The following is a 17,698-nucleotide window of genomic DNA, read 5'->3' as shown; positions in this document are numbered from 1 at the left end:
TTAAACATATTAGACAAGAAAGAAAATGATTATCTGAAGATAAGGCATTCACTAGTAAAGATGCAACTTCTCCACTAGAAATTGTCCAAGTTGTCAAAGACTTTGGAGTTTTAAAATGTTAACTATACAGAGATGCTTCTATGAATTAAAAATTATATTTAATTATCTGCAGTTTTTTCTTGGCCGGGACTGGGTTTGAACCCGCCACCTCCTGCATATGGGGCCGGCGCCCTACTCCTTTGAGCCACAGGTGCTGCCCAATTACTTGCAGTTTTTACTTGAAAGCCTGTAAATAGTGGACTCTCACTTTGGGGTAGTAAAATGTACCATACAATAGTATATACAGCCCTATAATAACCCTTTCAAATCAAGGTCTGATATTTAATGTTTACTTCTAAAGCGTATCTGATAACTTACAATTTGTTATCTTCCATTTAAATGAATTGGGCATTTCAATTTTTTTTCTGTAATCTTAAAACTATACAGAAACTTATCTGAATATTGCTTTATGAAGTTTCATCTTCGAGAATCAGATAGGATTATTTTATTGGTATATAATTATGTTTAGCTACTGAATTCATCATATAGATTCTCTAAAAAGCCTCACTTAAAGCATCTCGTTATAAATAATTTTTGATAGCTGGTACCAGGAACATTACTAAAGACCCAGCGAGACTTTTGAAAAAATTCATACACTAAACCTTAAATAAATGAACTCATAGATTCTTATCCTTAATTATATTTATTTTTTAGAAATTAGAGATCTCTGATAGTATCATTAACAAGAAAGAGAGAAATTATACATAATTATTTCTTTGGGTTATTTTTTATTTATTTATTTTTGAGACAGTCTCTCACTATGTCACCCTTGGTAGAGTGCCATGATGTCACAGCTCACAGCAACCTCAAACTTTTGGGCTTAAGTGATTCTCTTGCCTCAGCCTCCCAAGTAGCTGGGACTACAGGTGCCCACCATAATGCCTGGCTATTGTTTGTTGTTATTGTTGCAGTTGTCATCGTTGTTTAGCAGGCCCGGGTTGGGGTCAAACCCGCCAGCCTGGTATATGTGGCCAGCACCCTACCCACTGAGTTATGGGCACTGCCCTAGGTTATGTTTGAAAATCAGATAAATCCCATCAAGATTATGGGGGTACAATGAGCTGATTTTATATATAATTTGGAATGCTTACATCAAACTGGTTAACATAGCCTTCACCTTACTTACTTAATTATTGTGTTAAGACATTTATACCCATCAAGATTTTGAACAAAACCTAAGTGGTCTAAATTTGTTTGTAGTTTGTTTTCTTCTTTAACCAATTTGTCCATACCTCAGAGAGATTGCAGATTTGATTCCATACCACCATGATAATGCGTATATCACAATACAGTGAATCATATGAATTATTTTTGTTTCCCAGTGCATGTAAAAGTTATGTTTATACTAAACTGTAGTCTGTTAAGTGTGTAATAGCATTATCTTTTTTAAAAATGTACTTACCTTAATTTAAAAATACTTTATTGCTAAAGAAAATACTAACAATCATCTGAGCCTTGAAAGATCTGTGATCTTGCTGGTGGAGGGTCTTGCCTCAATGTTGATGTCTACTGACTGATCAAGGTGGCGTTTGCTAAAGGTTGAGGTGGCTGGGCTAATTTCTTAAAATAACACGGTGAAGTTTGCCATACAACAGATTCTTCCTTTCAACAAAGATTCCTGTATAGAATGCAATGCTATCTGGTTGCATTTTACCCACCGTAGAACTTCTTTCAAAATTGAAGTTAATACTCTCGAATCTTGCCACTGCTTTATAAAGCAAGTTCATAAAATATTCTAAATCCTTTGTTGTCATTTCAACAATATTCACAGCATCTTCACCAGGAGTAGATTCCATTTCAAGAAACCACTTTTGTTGCTTCTCCATAAGAAGCGATGCTTTCAGGTTGGATAATGAGATTGCACCAATTCAGTCACTTCTGCAGGCTCCATTTCTCATTCTGGTTTTCATGCTATTTCTACCACATCTGCAGTTACTGCCTCCACTGAACTCTTGAATTGCTCAAAGTCATCCACAAGGGTTGAAGTCAACTTCTTCCAAACTCCTGTTAATACAATATTTTGACCTTCTCCCATGAATCACAACTGTTTTCAAGGACATCCAGAATGGTTAATCCTTTCCTGAAGGTTTTCAATTTACTTTGCTCAAATTCATCAGAGGAACCTTACAAAATGTATTTAGTAAGTAATAAGAAAGAACTTTCAATAGGACTTGAAAGTCAAAATTATTCCTTGATCAATAGGCTGCAGAACTGATATTGTGTTAGCAGGCATGAAAACATTAAGGCTCGGCACCTGTAGCTCAAGTGGCTAAGGTGCCAGCCACATACCCCAGAGCTGGCGGGTTAGAATCCAACCCCAGCCTGCCAAAACAACAATAACAACTACAACCAAAAAATAGCCGGGCTTTGTGGCAGGTGCCTGTAGTCCCAGCTACTTGGGAGGCAGAGGCAAAAGAACCACTTAAGCCCAGGAGTTGGAGATTGCTGTGAGCTGTGATGCCACAGCACTCTATCCAGGGGCAACAGCTTGAGGTTCTGTCTCAAAAAAAAAAAAAAAGAAAACAACAATAATCTCTTTGCACATCTTCATCAGAGTTCTTGGGTTACTGAGTGTATTTTCAATGAAAGGAATCTTTTTTTTTCTGGACAATAGGTCTCAATAGTGGGCTTACCCCATGTACAGCAAAATATACAGCACAGCATACCATGCCTTAAACATCCAGGCTTTGTTGTCCCCTTTATACAGCATGGACAGAGTAGAATTAGCATAATTCTTAAGAGCTCTAGGATTTTCTGAATGGTAAATGAGCTTTGGCTTCAATTTAGTAGTCACCAGCTGCATTAGCCCCCAGTAAGAGTGTTGGCCTGTCCTTTGAAGCTTTAAAGTATTGGCTTCTCTTCTCTAGCTATGAAAGTCCTAGATGGGATCCTCTTCTAGAAATAGAAAGCAGTTTTATCTGCATTGAAAATCTGTTCTTTAGTGTAGCTACTTTCATCAATTATTGTTGCTAGATCTTCTGCATAACTTGCTGCTTCACCTTGCCGGTTTATGTTTTGGAGAAGGCTTCTTACCTAAAGCCTCGTGAACTTACCTCTGTTAGCTTCCAACTTTTCTCTGCAGCTTCCTCACTTCTCTCAGACTTGAGTTAGGACCTTGTTCTAGGTCAGGCTCTGGCTTAACAGAATGTCATGGCTGGTTATATCTTCTATCCAGACTGCTACAACTTTCTCCATGTTGGTAATGAGGCTGTTTACTTTCTTGTCATTCGTGTGTTCTCTAGCATAGAACTTTTAATTTCCTTCAAGAACTTTTCATCTGTATTCACAACTTGGCTAATTGGTGTAGGAGGTCTGGTTTTTAGTCTGTCTTGGCTTTTGACAAGCCTTCCTCACTAAGCTTAATCATTTTTGGTGTTTGATTTAAAGGGAGAAGGGAGGCCTGAGGAGAGAGAGATGGGGGATCATCTGGTAGGGGGAGCAGTCAGAACACACAATATCTACCCATTGACTTTTCTGTCTGATGTGAGTATAGTTTGTGGGACACCAAAACAATTACAATGGCAACATCAAAGATCACTGGGTGGGGGCGGTGCCTGTGGCTCAGTGGGTAGAGCACTGGCCCCATATGCCGAGGGTGGTGGGTTCAAACCCGGCCCCGGCCAAACTGCAACAAAAAAGCCAGGCATTGTGGCAGATGCCTGTAGTCCCAGCTACTCGGGAGACTGAGGCAGGAGAGTCGCCTAGGTCCAGGAGTGGGAGGTTGCTGTGAGCTATGTGACGTGACGGCACTCTACAGAGGGCGATGAAGTGAGATTCTGTCTCTACAAAAAAAAAAAAAAAGAAAAAAAATCACTGGGTGGGCACCGTGGCTCACACCTGTAATCCTGATACTCTGGGAGGCTGAAGTAGGAGGATTGCTGGAGGTCAGGAGTTCCAGACCAGCCTGAGCAAGAGTGACAGTCTGTCTCTACTAAAAATAGAAAACATTAGCCTGGTGTGGTGGCAGGTGCCTGCAGTCCCAGCTACTTGGGAGGCTGAGGCAGGAGGATGGTGGTAAGCTGGGAGTCAGAGGTTGCAGTGAGCTATAAAGATACCACTGCGCTCTAGTCAGGGCAACAGAATGAGACCCTGTGTTAGTAAAAAAAAGAAAAAAAAATACTGATCACAAACCTCATAATAGATACAATGAAAAAGTTTAAAATGTCACAAGAATTAACAAAATGTGACATAGAAACATGAAGCCAGCACATGCTGCTGGAAAATTGGCACCAACAGACTTACTCCACACAGGGTTGCCACAAACCTTCAATTTCTTAAGAAACAACAAAAGCCCACAAAAAACAATTATCTGCAAAATACAATAAAGTGAAATGCAATAAAATGATGTATCCCTGTGTAGCTTTCATCTGCAACTTACAGTATTACAAAGTTTTTTATACTGTGAGAATATTGAAGAGTCTGTTTGGGGAAAAGAATTTTGCTGGGTCTTATGATAAAGTAGACATTAGTTTCTCATATGTATTTAAAATCCATAGGAAATAATTGTTATTTTAATAAGAATGTTATATTCAGCTGTAGATGGTGAAGAATTGGCTACATTTCTATTTCTGAAGCCTAGAATGGCTTTATATTCAAAATTATTACCCCAAAGCATTAGGATTTTGTTTATGGCATTTAAAGACAGTTAAATATCTACCGTTAATCCTATGCAAATGCTATTACAGTTTTGCAAGAAAAAGATGTTACAACCCATTGCTGAACAGAATGAAGTACTTTGAATGTTTGGAATGGAACTTGTATAAACTGAAACACCAATACAAGTCAACCTCCTGTCCTTTAAATGGCACCTTAAAACCTTTTTTTCTTTTCTCAAACGATTTTTCTTCTGTTTCTGCCTTTTGGCTTATTTCCCCTCTTTCTAAAAGACAGCCGCCTGTGTCTGTCTGCATTCAATGAGTACATATTCAGCAGAGGGTGAGACAGGACATAGATCTTCTTTGCTACAGACCCAAGTATAAAAACAACTCTCCATCGTCACTGTCAAGGAGAGGGCTTTCTGCCAGGAAGCCCTCCTTGCACATTGCTGCCATTTTAGTAATACCCTTGGCAATCCAGACAAACAAAAGCCTTTATATAGCCAAACTGTGCAATGGTTAAATTACATGTGGGTGGAGGGAAGTCAGGATCCCATTATATCAGTGTCACAACCAGGTGTCGACTGCTGCAGATGGCTGTGCTGGACTAGTGCTGCTCAGCAAAGCCCAGGCCTGGGGTACTTTCAGGTCCTCGTTGGATGAAAAGAACACAGTGAGGACTGTGGTTTTACTACTGTTTTGAAAGATTTGAGTTGTCCTAAGGATTGACTGATTTTTTTTTTTTTTTTCTCAGTACCCTTGGGTTCTTGGCTTTGTGACTTTTTTTCTTTTAAGCTCTTTTCTTCCTGGGTAGTCTGAAACCTGTTTATCTACAAGTAAGATTTTCCCTCAGCTACTACCTTCTCTGCTGTTCTTTGTGTTTCTTTCTTTAACATACTATTCTCTGTTAGGCTGTAAAGACTAATGAATTACCCTGATTTAAAGAAACATTCACTGGATCAGTTCCTGCTGGTTTTCCCTCATGAGAACACAACAGATTGCTGTTGAGTTTTGAATGTCACCAACAGACAGATGATAATGGCTTACGATGGATAATTAAATGTTTGGAACACAAATGGATCTGTAAATCGGTTTTCTTTTTCTTAGGATTTCCTTGTGACATAAAGAATTAATATAATCAACACTGTTTCATACCAGTACCCTTCAGACCTGGTCTCTCTGTGATTGTGCTGTTCAGTTACTGCATTCATCTGTCGTGGGAAAGATGTATCATTGCCCCATAGACACTCTTTCTGTGCAGTTACTAGTAGGGAAAAGCCTACTTTGAAGACTTTACCAAAAGGTGCTTATTTGAAGAGTAAATACTTCACAGAGCACTCAGTGACCTTGATCTCTATGGGGTTACCTGAGAATTCTATAGGCAGCACTCAAGCTACAGAGGGATCTGAAGTACAAATTAAGAGAAGTACATGAAATTCATAATAAGGATTTTTATTTTAAAGCTGTCAGTAACTATTTTAATGCACTTAGGTTACCTATAGGAGAAAAGAAACTAAATCCAATAGAAAAGTTTTGTTTTTCTTTTGTTTTTTCTAAATTACAACAGTCAGGGGAGGCTAGGGTACAGGTGATGAACTTCGGGTTTTCATTTCGGGTAACAAGCCCCTTTCTGCTTTATCTCCAGCCTCTGGCACTGGTCAAGATGATGTTGGTGGTCAGTCAGTGTTTTCCCCAGACCACTACCCTACATTAGGAAGGCTTGATAGCTACCAGCCTGCTGGGCAGCGCTCAGAAACCAGGGACTCCAGCTGTCAGACTGAGGATGTGAAAGTCGTGCCACCGTCCATGAGAAGAATCAGGGCGCAGAGGGGGCAAGGCATTGCTGCCCAAATGAGCCACCTCTCTGGCTCCTCCGGCAACATGTCTGTGCTAAGTGATTCTGCGGGTATTGTGTTCCCTTCCCGCCTCCACAGCGACGCTGGTTTCCACAGTCTGCCACGTTCAGGAGCAAGGGCAAACATTCAGTCCCTCGAGCCGAGGCTGAGTGCCCTGGGCCCTGCAAGAGACGTGGGTGACACTTTCCCCTACCAGAGGAGTAATCCACAAGTAGATGAACACTTAGGATATTTAGGGGATGCCTCAAGGACAGGAGCACTTTTGAGGCCCAAATCCCAGGAGCTGAGGCACTTTGAAAGTGAAAATGTAACAAGCCCAGCATGTGTGGTTTCTCCTCATGCGACTTATTCCACCAGCATCATCCCAAATGCTACACTTTCTTCCTCTTCGGAGGTCATTGTTATTCACCCTGTTCAGAATACAGGGTTGCTGGACAGTAAAATCACCAGCTCATCCTCATACATGAAGATAAAATCCAGAGACCACCTCATCTCCAGGCACACTGTGAAAGATGACCCTCAGTCTCCCCGCCGTCACTGGAGTGAGCGTCACCCAGCCGTTCTTTCACAAGCCTTAGACACCCATTCCCCTGGTGCACCCACACTGTTGTCTCTCTGTGATTCCTCAGTCTCTCTAAATGCAAATCAGGAGAATGGGTCCCAAGTTGTGCCCTATAATTGCAGAAGCAATGTGCGCTTCCCAGCCCACCCTCAGGATGTGGATGGCAATAGCGAGTCTAGTCATTCAGGGGGCGGAGGACAGGGTAGCTCAGAGCCCTGGGAATACCAAGCCTCAAGTAATGGGCAGGCATCCCCACTGAAGCCACCTGTGGCAACTCCTGGGTACTCCACGCCAGCAAGTAACATGAGCAGCTGCAGTTTGGACCAAACATTCAACAAAGAGGATGCAGGGTCGCTGTACTCTGAGGACCATGACGACTGCTGCACGTCTGTGCACTCCAACTCCGGACGTGCATCTGGGAATTTGTGCAATAGCAGCGATGGCTTCAGGAACCCTCGGCACAGCGTGGTCAATGTGTTTGATGGGAGAGCTCAGAAAAACCAAGGGGACAGGTCAAATTGCAATGATAAGTCCCTTTCGAGAAACATCTCTCTGAAGAAAGCAAAGAAGCCTCCCCTGCCACCCTCCCGGACAGACTCCCTCCGCAGGGTTCCCAAAAAAAGCAGCCAATCCAATGGGCAGGTGCTCAATGAGCACCTCATCGCCTCGCTCCAGCACTCGCTGCACCTGAGCCTCCCGGGCAAGGGTGGCAGCTCGCCCTCTCAAAGCCCCTGCAGTGACCTGGAGGAGCCCTGGCTGCCCCGGTCACGGAGTCAGAGCACAGTCAGCGCCAGCAGCAGCCTAACTTCCACCACCGCCCCCAACGTCTACTCCCTGTGTGGGGTCACTCCATCACAGAGCGATACCAGCAGCGTCAAGTCGGAGTACACGGACCCGTGGGGTTACTACATTGACTACACAGGCCTGCAGGAAGACCCGGGCACCCCAGGAGGGGGCTACTTTGCTGGCAGCGGGACGCCCGCTGGAAACGGCCTCGTCCGCCCGGTCCAGGAAGGGCCCAGGGCCGTCCCACCGCAGGTACCCAGCGGTTCGGTCAAACCAAAGATCACATCGCCAGAGAAGTCACACAGAGTCACTTCTCCATCTAGTGGGTATTCCAGCCAGTCAAATACACCCACAGCTCTCACTCCTGTGCCTGTGTTTTTAAAATCCATGTCACCAGCAAATGGGAAGGGTAAGCCCAAGCCCAAGGTGCCAGAGAGGAAGTCCTCTCTGATATCCTCAGTGTCCGTTTCCTCATCGTCGACTTCTCTGTCCTCCAACACTTCTACAGAAGGAGGCGGCACGATGAAGAAACTGGATGCAGCCTCAGCCTGTCCCCTGGTGCCCCCCACTCCGCTCCCGGGCCCCCTCCCCCCGCCTCCCTCGCCTTTGGCCGACTGTCCTGAGGGCTGTGCATTGCCCCCCTCTCCTGTTTTCCCCCCTCCGCCACCTGAAGCTCTCACTCCCTTCTGCTCCCCTCCTGATGGGTGCCTTCCTCCTGCCCCCGCTTCACTGAGCCCCCTTTTTCCAGATTCTTCTGTGCCCTTACCATTGCCTTCACCTTTCCTACCCTCCTCGGAGCCCCCACCTGCCCCTCCTCTGGACCCCAAATTCATGAGAGACCCCAGGCATTCTTGCCCTAACTCCAGCCAGCCAGACTCCTCCCGGGAGGCCTTCAGGCCGCCTTCCACTAGGGAGGAGAGCAGCAGACCCCCCATGCCCCTCATAACCACAGAAGCACTGCAGATGGTGCAGCTGAGGCCAGTGAGGAGGAACTCCGGCACTGGGCCGGCTCTGTCATCTGAACCAACAGCTCAGGAAAAACGAACTTTGGTTGCTCCACAGTACCACTTAAAGCCATCTGCCTTCCTGAAATCCCGAAATAGCACACATGAAATGGAGAATGAAAGCCAGCTTGCCTCCCTGACAAGCTCGCTCCGGTCGCCTGCCAAGAGCTTGAGTCAGGGTGACCATGGCAGTGCAGCCGAGCACGGCAGCGGCCCGTGGAGTGCCAGGGACGCAGAGGCTCAGACCGGCCCCAGAACCGCCCAGCTCCCCAACTCTTCACCCAGCAGGAAGCCACCGCCCATTTCTAAGAAGCCCAAACTGTTCCTGGTGGTGCCACCTCCACAGAGAGATTTCACAGCGGAGCCTGCAGAGAACGTGAGCGAAACCCTCCGAGCTGTGCCCAGCCCTACGAGGGGAGAGGAGGGCCCTGCCCACAGCAATGAGGCAAGAGAGAGTCCTGCAGCCCGAGCTGGCTCTCATGCGACGTACCCTGGCAGCTTGGTTCTTGAGGAAGGAGCTCCAGAATCTGTGTCCCCAGGCACAGTGGAAGCCAATGTCCCCATGGTACAGCCTGATGCCTCACCTGGCCCCCAGCAGGAAGAGCCAGCCGAGAACAGAGAGGATGGTGGAGGTGACGTGGAGAGCTGCCTGTCTAGACAGGATGGAGAGGGTGAGTCTGGCTTCTCTGTCCTGTGACCCCTGAGTATCTGCAGCTGAGCCAAGTGGGGCTGCCTAGTGCTCCCACGTGGAGCCCAGGTAGATCCTGTTAGATTCACGTTAAAGCCAAGCAGTATGTGGGCTTCCTGTGCCACTGAACAGGGTAAGTGACCAACTTTGCATTTTGTGAATTAAAAAAAATCTAGACCTAAAGGAATGGCAGAAAAAGGGGGGTGGGGATGATCTGCAGCAGGCTGGCTATTAAATAGCAGTGAATAATCTCCCTTCTGAAGAGCTGCAAAGAAATACTGCAACAAAACTGAAGAGCGCTTCAGTGGGAGTTCTATACTTTAACAAAAGAATGAGCTCTGGCTCTGCAGCTGGCTGCATTCCCCATATCTTTGTAAACTATCAAACTACAGCCCCCACGGTATCTCCCTGTGGTCCTCGCATTGTCAGGAATGGCAGGGAAGCGGCGTGTGTGGAAGCGTGGCTGAGCACTGACATCCTCGTCACTGCACGGCTCGTGTGCCCCCTCGCTTATTTCTCTACAGCCGGGGTGCCGCAGACCGACACAGCCGCTTCCTCCTCCGAGGCCTGTGACTTCCCCAGGGAAGAAGGGAGTGATGAGGTGATGACCCCCAGTAGACCCAGGACCACAGAAGACCTTTTTGCAGCTATTCACAGGTATCTAAAAAGCCTTTCTCTTACTTTAATTTACTTTATAATTCCTTCTCTCCCCAGGGCTCCTCAATTTTGTTTTCTTCCTTAAGGTTTCTTCTGTCTCCCAATCATGTCTCATTAACTTTATTATTGATTTTTTTAAGTGGGTTTCTAGAGTTTTATTTCCTCTGACTCTAATTTCTATTTTACTTTGTCCTACTGATTTTCATAATCTTGGGAACTTAAATGTGCTAGGCATTGCCCTTGCTGGCAAAGAATGCCATGTGTCAGTCATAAGGCGGTATTAAGAAGAGTTGGATTAAAGCAGCCAGTGGTCCAGAGCATGGGTGAGGAAGGCTGTGTTCTGTGCACTTAGGATGCACAACAGACTAGCTTGTATGGTACTTTCTTCCTAAGGCTGTTTTAGATTTTTGTATTTATTTTTATTCTTTATTTTTCAAAAAAATTCAGGATTTTATAGTACAATTTCTTTGGCTGCTTAATGTTTCCATAAAAGCCTACGTCTCTTTTTAGGCAAGAGCAAAAGGAATTAAATTTGCTGGTTACTATATACCATTAGTGCCATCTACTGGCATCAGAAAAAGACTGCCCCCGTTAGCATTGACTGATCTCTTTGGTGTCATTAGAAATAAAAAGGTAGCTAGTTATCCAATTATTTCTCAAAACAGGGAAACGAAAAAATATGCATCCTCTGAAACCAACTTTAGTGGCATGTCTAGAAGTTTACACAGATGTTTCTAACTTGAACCATGCTAGACACATAATAAGCACTCAATTAATATTTTCTGAGTTAAATAAAACCAATTGGAATTTAACTGTCAGCAGATCTTTCCAAGACTCAAAGTATTTGCTTTAATAAGGAATGCATTGGGTTGCTAAATATACAGGCATATACGTATTTATAATAGCAATCCCTAGAGGAGACTGTTGCCTGGTTGCTCTGTGTACTAAATACTTGGTTCAGTGAGAAAACCCAACTGTTGTGAGACCAAATTACTACATCCCTTTCCTAAAAGGGTGCCAAAGGTCTGCTTTCTATCTTGTTTTGGCAGCCTTCTTAAGGGACTGAAAAATGTGCGTTTTTTTTCTTACTACACCTATAGAAATTGGTCAGTTTGTATTATTCTGTGTACGCATGAGAGAAATAAGGCCAGTTAGGTCGTAGGAGTGGATTGCAAAGGGAAAGCAAGGACATATGCCAATTTCTGTTGTAGTGTGAAGAATATATGAGCAGACATAGTAAAGGTCTATCTAATGTCTGTTTTTTAAGGCTTTATTTGTATGTCTTTTAGCTCATAATTTAAAATAAAGAATATCTAAGTTGAAACACAGCTTTCAAATTTTATAATGCAAATTAATTCACTTCAGATTTAAAGCCAGATGGAAAATGTAGAGCACCAGTTGAGGTGCGAAGTTTTTATATTTATTGAAGTAATTAGTTCTTAAGCCAGTGTTAACTGTTTAAATACTTTTTATAGCCATCTTTAAAAATACATGTATACATATGTGTGTGTGTGTATATGTGTATGTGTGTGTGTGCATATATACATATGCAAAGGATTCCTATGTTTAGATTTAATTCTCATTTTAGGGGGCAGCTGCTCTTCAGAAACAACAATGCTTTTATAAAATCCCATCTTAATTCTAAATCTACAATTAAAGGCCCCAGCTTTAATTGAGTTTAGCTGTGGCTCATTTTGTGGATCTCAGCACACTCTCACTATTTAAAAACGAAACCGGGCGGCGCCTGTGGCTCAGTGAGTAGGGCGCCGGCCCCATATGCCGAGGGTGGCGGGTTCAAACCCAGCCCCGGCCAAACTGCAACAAAAAAAAAAAATAGCCGGGCGTTGTGGCGGGCGCCTGTAGTCCCAGCTGCTCGGGAGGCTGAGGCAAGAGAATTGCGTAAGCCCAAGAGTTAGAGGTTGCTGTGAGCCGTGTGACACCACGGCTCTCTACCGGAGGGCGGTACAGTGAGACTCTGTCTCTACAAAAAAAAAAAAAAAAAAAACGAAACCAAAAAATCACACCACAAGCCAATACCTGTGAGATGAGCTGCTTTTGGGGAGTGACCATTGTAAGTGGTGAGGCCATGTGCTGTATGTGGAAAGATACTTTATCAAGTCCTAATTGTCATACTAACAAGTTGTGTGACTTCACTCTTCAGACTTCCGTTACCATCTCTGAAACCCAAAGTGGGCTGACTTTTCCATTTTCTAAAGTCTTTTGTAGCTGTACACTTTGGAGAGGCTATTAATTTGTATGATTTTTCAGTCAGTCATTAACTTATACTTGTTAGGATACTGTTCTTACTGACCACTGGGGCAGGACCATGGAACCAAAGTATCATAGGCCACGTTCTGCTGTCCCAAAGGGGCTGTTACCCCAGTAGTAGCTCTGGCCACCCTTTGGTAGTGTGTGCTTACCAATTTCTGCCCTCTTCTTTGGTGGCTTATTTTTGGACAGAATCAAGGCGATGACTCTGGGAGCACTAAGCCCAGGGCAAACACATGGGCCCATCCTCCCCTCTGCCTTGCTCTCTAGGCCATGTAAGAACCAAAGCCTGCCCTGCCTACAAGCAGGAAGAATTCTCTTTCCTATGTGACATTCGAAGTTCCCTTTAAGCACCTCCTGAGTGCCTGATACTTTATGCCTATTACATTCATCTTTGTTGACAAACTATGGTCCAAACACTGTTATGCCCCCTTTTCAGATAGGAAACACAATTGGAAATTTTAACTTGCCCAAGGCAACAGAACAATGACACTTTAATTGTAGCTCCAGAGGTTCTTTAGCTCATTTAGTCTCCACACGCCTGTGAGGTTATTATATTATCACACCCTCATTTCAGATAATAAAACGTGGAAACTGAGGTGCAGCAGGGACGGGCAGCTTGTCCCAGGATACACGCTAGATGTGGGTATCACTTGGTTTCAACTCCTCATCTGCACATCCAGATACCATACTTTCTCTGCTGCATACTCTAGAATTTTGTAGTAGGAAAGGAGATACACCATATCTTTAGTTCATTAACTGTGTTGAACTTTCTTGAAGCAACATCTGCACTTAGCTAAGAGGTGCACACACACATCGAGTTGTCACGAAGAGACCGGCAGGGGGCCACTTGGCTCATCGGCTGTGCTACCTCAGCATCATTAGCAGGAGAAAACACATTGACCAGGGAGGTCCCGACTGAAGACAAGAAGTACCTGCAGGAGACATTTACTTACTTTGATCAGCCCCTCTTCTTCCCCTCCCCACTCCCATCCCACGTGGTTTCTTGGTCAGTGAGAAGTTCTGTTGATCATGAATCAGGATCTAGACCAGAAGGTTCACTCTTGTTTTCTGGGAAACTGGACTTCTGGAGGTTGACATATGGTCCTATGAGGAAGACTGGTTTTAGGTCAACCTCTAGAGTGACTGAGAATATAAAGTTATAGGGCTGTTCTGGGACCTGGTGGGGGCACGTCTTAGCATAGGGGATATGCTGGACCTTGGCTTGTTGATCAGGCCTGTTCAAGGACTAGCACCAAACATGAAAGGGAAGAGTAGAAAGGAATGATGGTGAGCATGTGAAATTCACCCTGGATCACCACCTGAGAAAGTTACATAAAGACTGGCAATTATTGGAAACTTTAGAAATGGCCCTGTCTGAAGTAAGGTAATATGATGTCTAAGATTTCTTTCAAAATAATCCAGTGAGAATGGAGAGAAAAAAGAAGGGAGGCCATAGTTAGTGATTATCCTCCATGAGTTGTGGTTTTATGTGGTCAATGAACAGTTCTTTTTGGAGTGGGTATTTTATATTTTTCATAGTTTAAATAATTTTTTTTAACTTGTGCCTTTTATGATCGTGATTGTCAAGAAAACACACATAAGTCCTTCACAGCAAATATTAAGTACCCAAGGATGAGTTAGGAGATGTAGGATAGTCATGGCCTAATGGGAATTAATCTTTATCTTAATGTTATTACATCTCAGATCTAAAAGGAAAGTCCTTGGCCGGAAAGATTCAGACGATGATCCTTCCCGAAACCATTCTCCCTCCCCGCCAGTGACACCCACGGGCGCTGCCCCGAGCCTGGCCTCTCCAAAGCAGATGGGATCCATTCAGAGAAGTGTCCGCAAGAGCAGCACCAGCAGCGACAACTTCAAAGCTCTGCTGCTCAAAAAGGGGAGTCGTTCTGACGCCAGCGCCCGCATGTCGGCAGCGGAGATGCTCAAGAATACAGACCCGCGCTTCCAGAGGTCAAGGTCGGAGCCTTCAGCAGACACTCCCGAGAGCCCGTCAAGCTGCTCCCCAAGCAAGAGCAGAAGGGCCCAGGAGGAGTGGGCCAGGAACGAGGGCTCCATGCCGCGGAGTCTGTCGTTCTCCGGCCCCAGGTACGGCCGCAGTCGAACGCCGCCCTCCGCGGCCAGCAGCAGGTACAGCGTGCGGAACCGTATCCAGAGCAGCCCCATGACGGTCATCTCGGAGGGCGAAGGGGAAGCCTCCGAGTCTACGGACAGCAGGGCGCGCGGGGCTCCGGGCACCGCGCAGGGATGCTCGCTGGACGGGCGGGCAGGGGATGAGATGGACGAGGGCAGTGCGCTTTGCGGCAAAGAGCCTGCCACCTCCCTGCGGCCACCGGCTCCTGGCCCTGCCAACGGGACAGCCAGTGTAGGGGACAGGGAGCAGCCAGAACAGTGTGGAGGTTCCCTGAGAGAGGAGAGCTAGGGACACGAGAACGTGACTCTCTGGGGGATGGGAGATGAGCAATGCCTCCGTAGAGAGAGCCTGCTGGGTGCCCCTGCCTGGCTTCTCGGGACCCCCCCCCCCAGGGTCGGTGCCGTGGGCCCAGCGCTGCCGGCCCTGCGGTGTGAGCGGAGGGCCATTTAGGACTCACTTGGCACTTGCCCTGTGGCTTAAACGCAAGTAGAAGCTTAAACTTCTGAAAGTGCTTCCTGGGGAAGATTTTTTTTTTTTTTCTAAATACTGGGGGTGTGTCAGGGGTGTGGGTGTGTGTGTGTGTGCATTTTGAACATGTTTTTTAAAAATACACACACACAAACATGTACAGACATAGGCGAAAGTAAGCCAGAGTTATGATGAGTAGAGTAAGCTGGGAGTCTTTGGACTAGGTGGTAACCGCTTTCAGAGCTTTCTGTTCCTGGAAACGTGTGAGTTCCACGAGAAGGGAGAAGACACTGTTGCTTCTAAGAAAGAGGCGGTGGATTAGCTGGTTCTTAATGCACAGAACGCGGGGATGTACGCACGTGTGTGCCGGAGGGGAGCGAGAGCGAGTCCCGGGAAGCGCAGAGGAGCTGGGGCAGGGCTAATGGGTTCAGGTACTTTTTCTCTGGGGGAAATAGGCTTTGTTTCTTTTTTGGTAAACATAACAAACGTGGAGCTGGCAAAGCTGTAACTCAGTGCCCGCTGCTGTGCAGCCTCGTACACACAACTCTTAGCCCGATGTTTAGAAGTGTGGGCAATTTTTAAATGCAGCCCCCCCTTGAGTAGCAGCTGCAGCCTTCTGTGAGAAGGGAAGTGACATGGGGACACACCGACAGGGAGCGAGAGGCAAGGGGAGAGGGGTGAGTGACACACTGCTGGAATTGGTTCCTGCCCAGTAAATAAAGTTATTTTGCAGAATTAAATTTGAAAACTTGCACTACAGGACTGTGGGTGGAGCTTTTCCTTTTACAACAGTTTTTGGGTGTTTTTAAACCAGAGTTTAAACTTCCATTTGGCCATTTCCTACCACTTGAAATGTCAACATTTGCTAACTTTTGGATATCCTTTTGGTTACACCAAAGACAAAGTTATGGCTCTTATCTTTCCTTGCCTACAGTATTGTCCTAATTTAGAAAGTTTTTAGCAAAATCTATTATCCATTATCTGACTTTAAAGAAAATACTGAACAGCTCTTGTTAGTCAAACAAACTGATACACATTGGTCAGGCTTGGCTATTATTGAGCCCCAGGGGAAATGAGGTGTTAGATTAAAAAGAGTTTTGTGGGGGTTTTTGCATCATTTGGTTTGTGCATTTTTATATTTGTTTTTAAATAGAGTTGCTAATTACCTTCTAATCTCCAATTAGAATTTCAACACTTTTAGACACAGGAGAAAAGTATGTAAAGTCTTTATTTTAATGTAATGCTCTTGCGGCCCACACTCTCCCTCCTTCCTACTCCTTTTTTTTTTTTGAGACAGAGTCTCAGTTTGTCGCCCTCGGTAGAGTGCGATGTGCGATGGAGTAACAGCTCACAGCAACCTCCAGCTGTTGGACTTAAGTGATTCTCTTGCCTTGGCCTCCCAACTAGCTGGGACTACAGGTGCCTGCCACAACACCGGGCTATTTTTTTTTTCTTGAGTTTGGCTAGGGCCGGGTTTGAACCCACCACCCTGGGTATAAGGGGCCAGCGCCCTACTCACTGAGCCAAAGGTGCTGCCCATGTTAGCCAGAGTCTTTTCTTCTTTAGAAGGGCCAAGGAGACAATGTTGGGGTTCTTGGTTTAAGTCCATTGCAGCCACCAAATAGCCATTTTCTCAGCATGAAAATATCCCCTAACAGTTGCTCTGCACAGGTCATCTCATCACGAGGCTTATAAAATAAAACTTCAGACACAATTTTAGACATGTCTTTGAGGCAGAAACATATGTAAAGAGTTAAGACTCCTTCCCTTCTTTGAAGAAAACAAAGCACTTCTTTTCATACAGCAGGGAATCAAGAGCTGACATTTGGAGCAGTTTTCTACTACATTGGCACAAGGATTGTTTCTTCTAAATTTTGGAAAAGTGGTATTCTTTTTTTTTTTTCATGTTGGCTTTTGATTATGAAATCTTGTAGCTACCTAAAAAATATTAGAATGGACATGGACATCAGAAATCTTTAACTTAATATAAAAATCATTTATTTGAAGGTAAGATAAGCAACATTGAAACTAATTATAAAACTATTTAAAAATTACCATTTTTAAAGAAAAATATCTATTAGGTTTTAAATTTGCTTTGAATAAAACAATTTTAAAGTAAATATTTGAAACATTTCTTTTTGTTCATGTGGGGGTTTTCTGTGGTTTTGGGGGTTTTTTTGTTTGTTTTTTGAAAATGAGATAGGTCATCTTGTACAGAATTATTGAGTGCTTTGCTTGGTTCTAACTGAACAACAGCAGTGAAACCAGAAGGTCCCTGTGGGAGGTGGGGACCCAAACGAGAGGAGAGAGAATGTCACAGACACTGGTTATTGTCATTTAAAAGGTCACATGGAAAAATAACTCCAAATAACATCCTATGGACTTTAGAAGAAAATACGAATAATGTATAGACTGGCAGTTCAGGTGATGTGGCTTGGGGAGAGATGTGAGAACTATTCACAGGCATGGATGAAATATAGGGAGACCAGGATCTGGATTTATCCCTGAAACATCCAGAGTCTTCAGCTTTACTACTTCATTCTTCTGTGGGGCTCACTCT

General features: G+C 44.7%; 1 protein-coding gene across 11 annotated transcripts in view; it reads left to right on the top strand.

The window, feature by feature from the left end:
- Positions 1–17,246, top strand: part of NHSL1 (NHS like 1) — a 260,231-nt gene extending 242,985 nt beyond the window's left edge. For all 11 annotated transcript variants that reach the window (XM_053590637.1, XM_053590639.1, XM_053590641.1 and 8 more), the window contains 3 exons: positions 6,340–9,573; positions 10,115–10,247; positions 14,223–17,246. In XM_053590637.1, coding sequence (XP_053446612.1) covers positions 6,340–9,573; positions 10,115–10,247; positions 14,223–14,958 — 4,103 coding nt within the window. In that variant the 3' untranslated portion in view covers positions 14,959–17,246. The remainder of the gene's footprint in view (positions 1–6,339; positions 9,574–10,114; positions 10,248–14,222) is intronic.
- The last annotated feature ends 452 nt before the right edge of the window (positions 17,247–17,698 follow it).

Source organism: Nycticebus coucang, chromosome 5, assembly GCF_027406575.1.
Source record: "Nycticebus coucang isolate mNycCou1 chromosome 5, mNycCou1.pri, whole genome shotgun sequence".
NCBI lineage: Eukaryota > Metazoa > Chordata > Mammalia > Primates > Lorisidae > Nycticebus > Nycticebus coucang.
The sequence above is the reverse complement of the archived record's forward strand: the minus strand, read 5'-3'. Positions and strand labels throughout refer to the sequence as shown.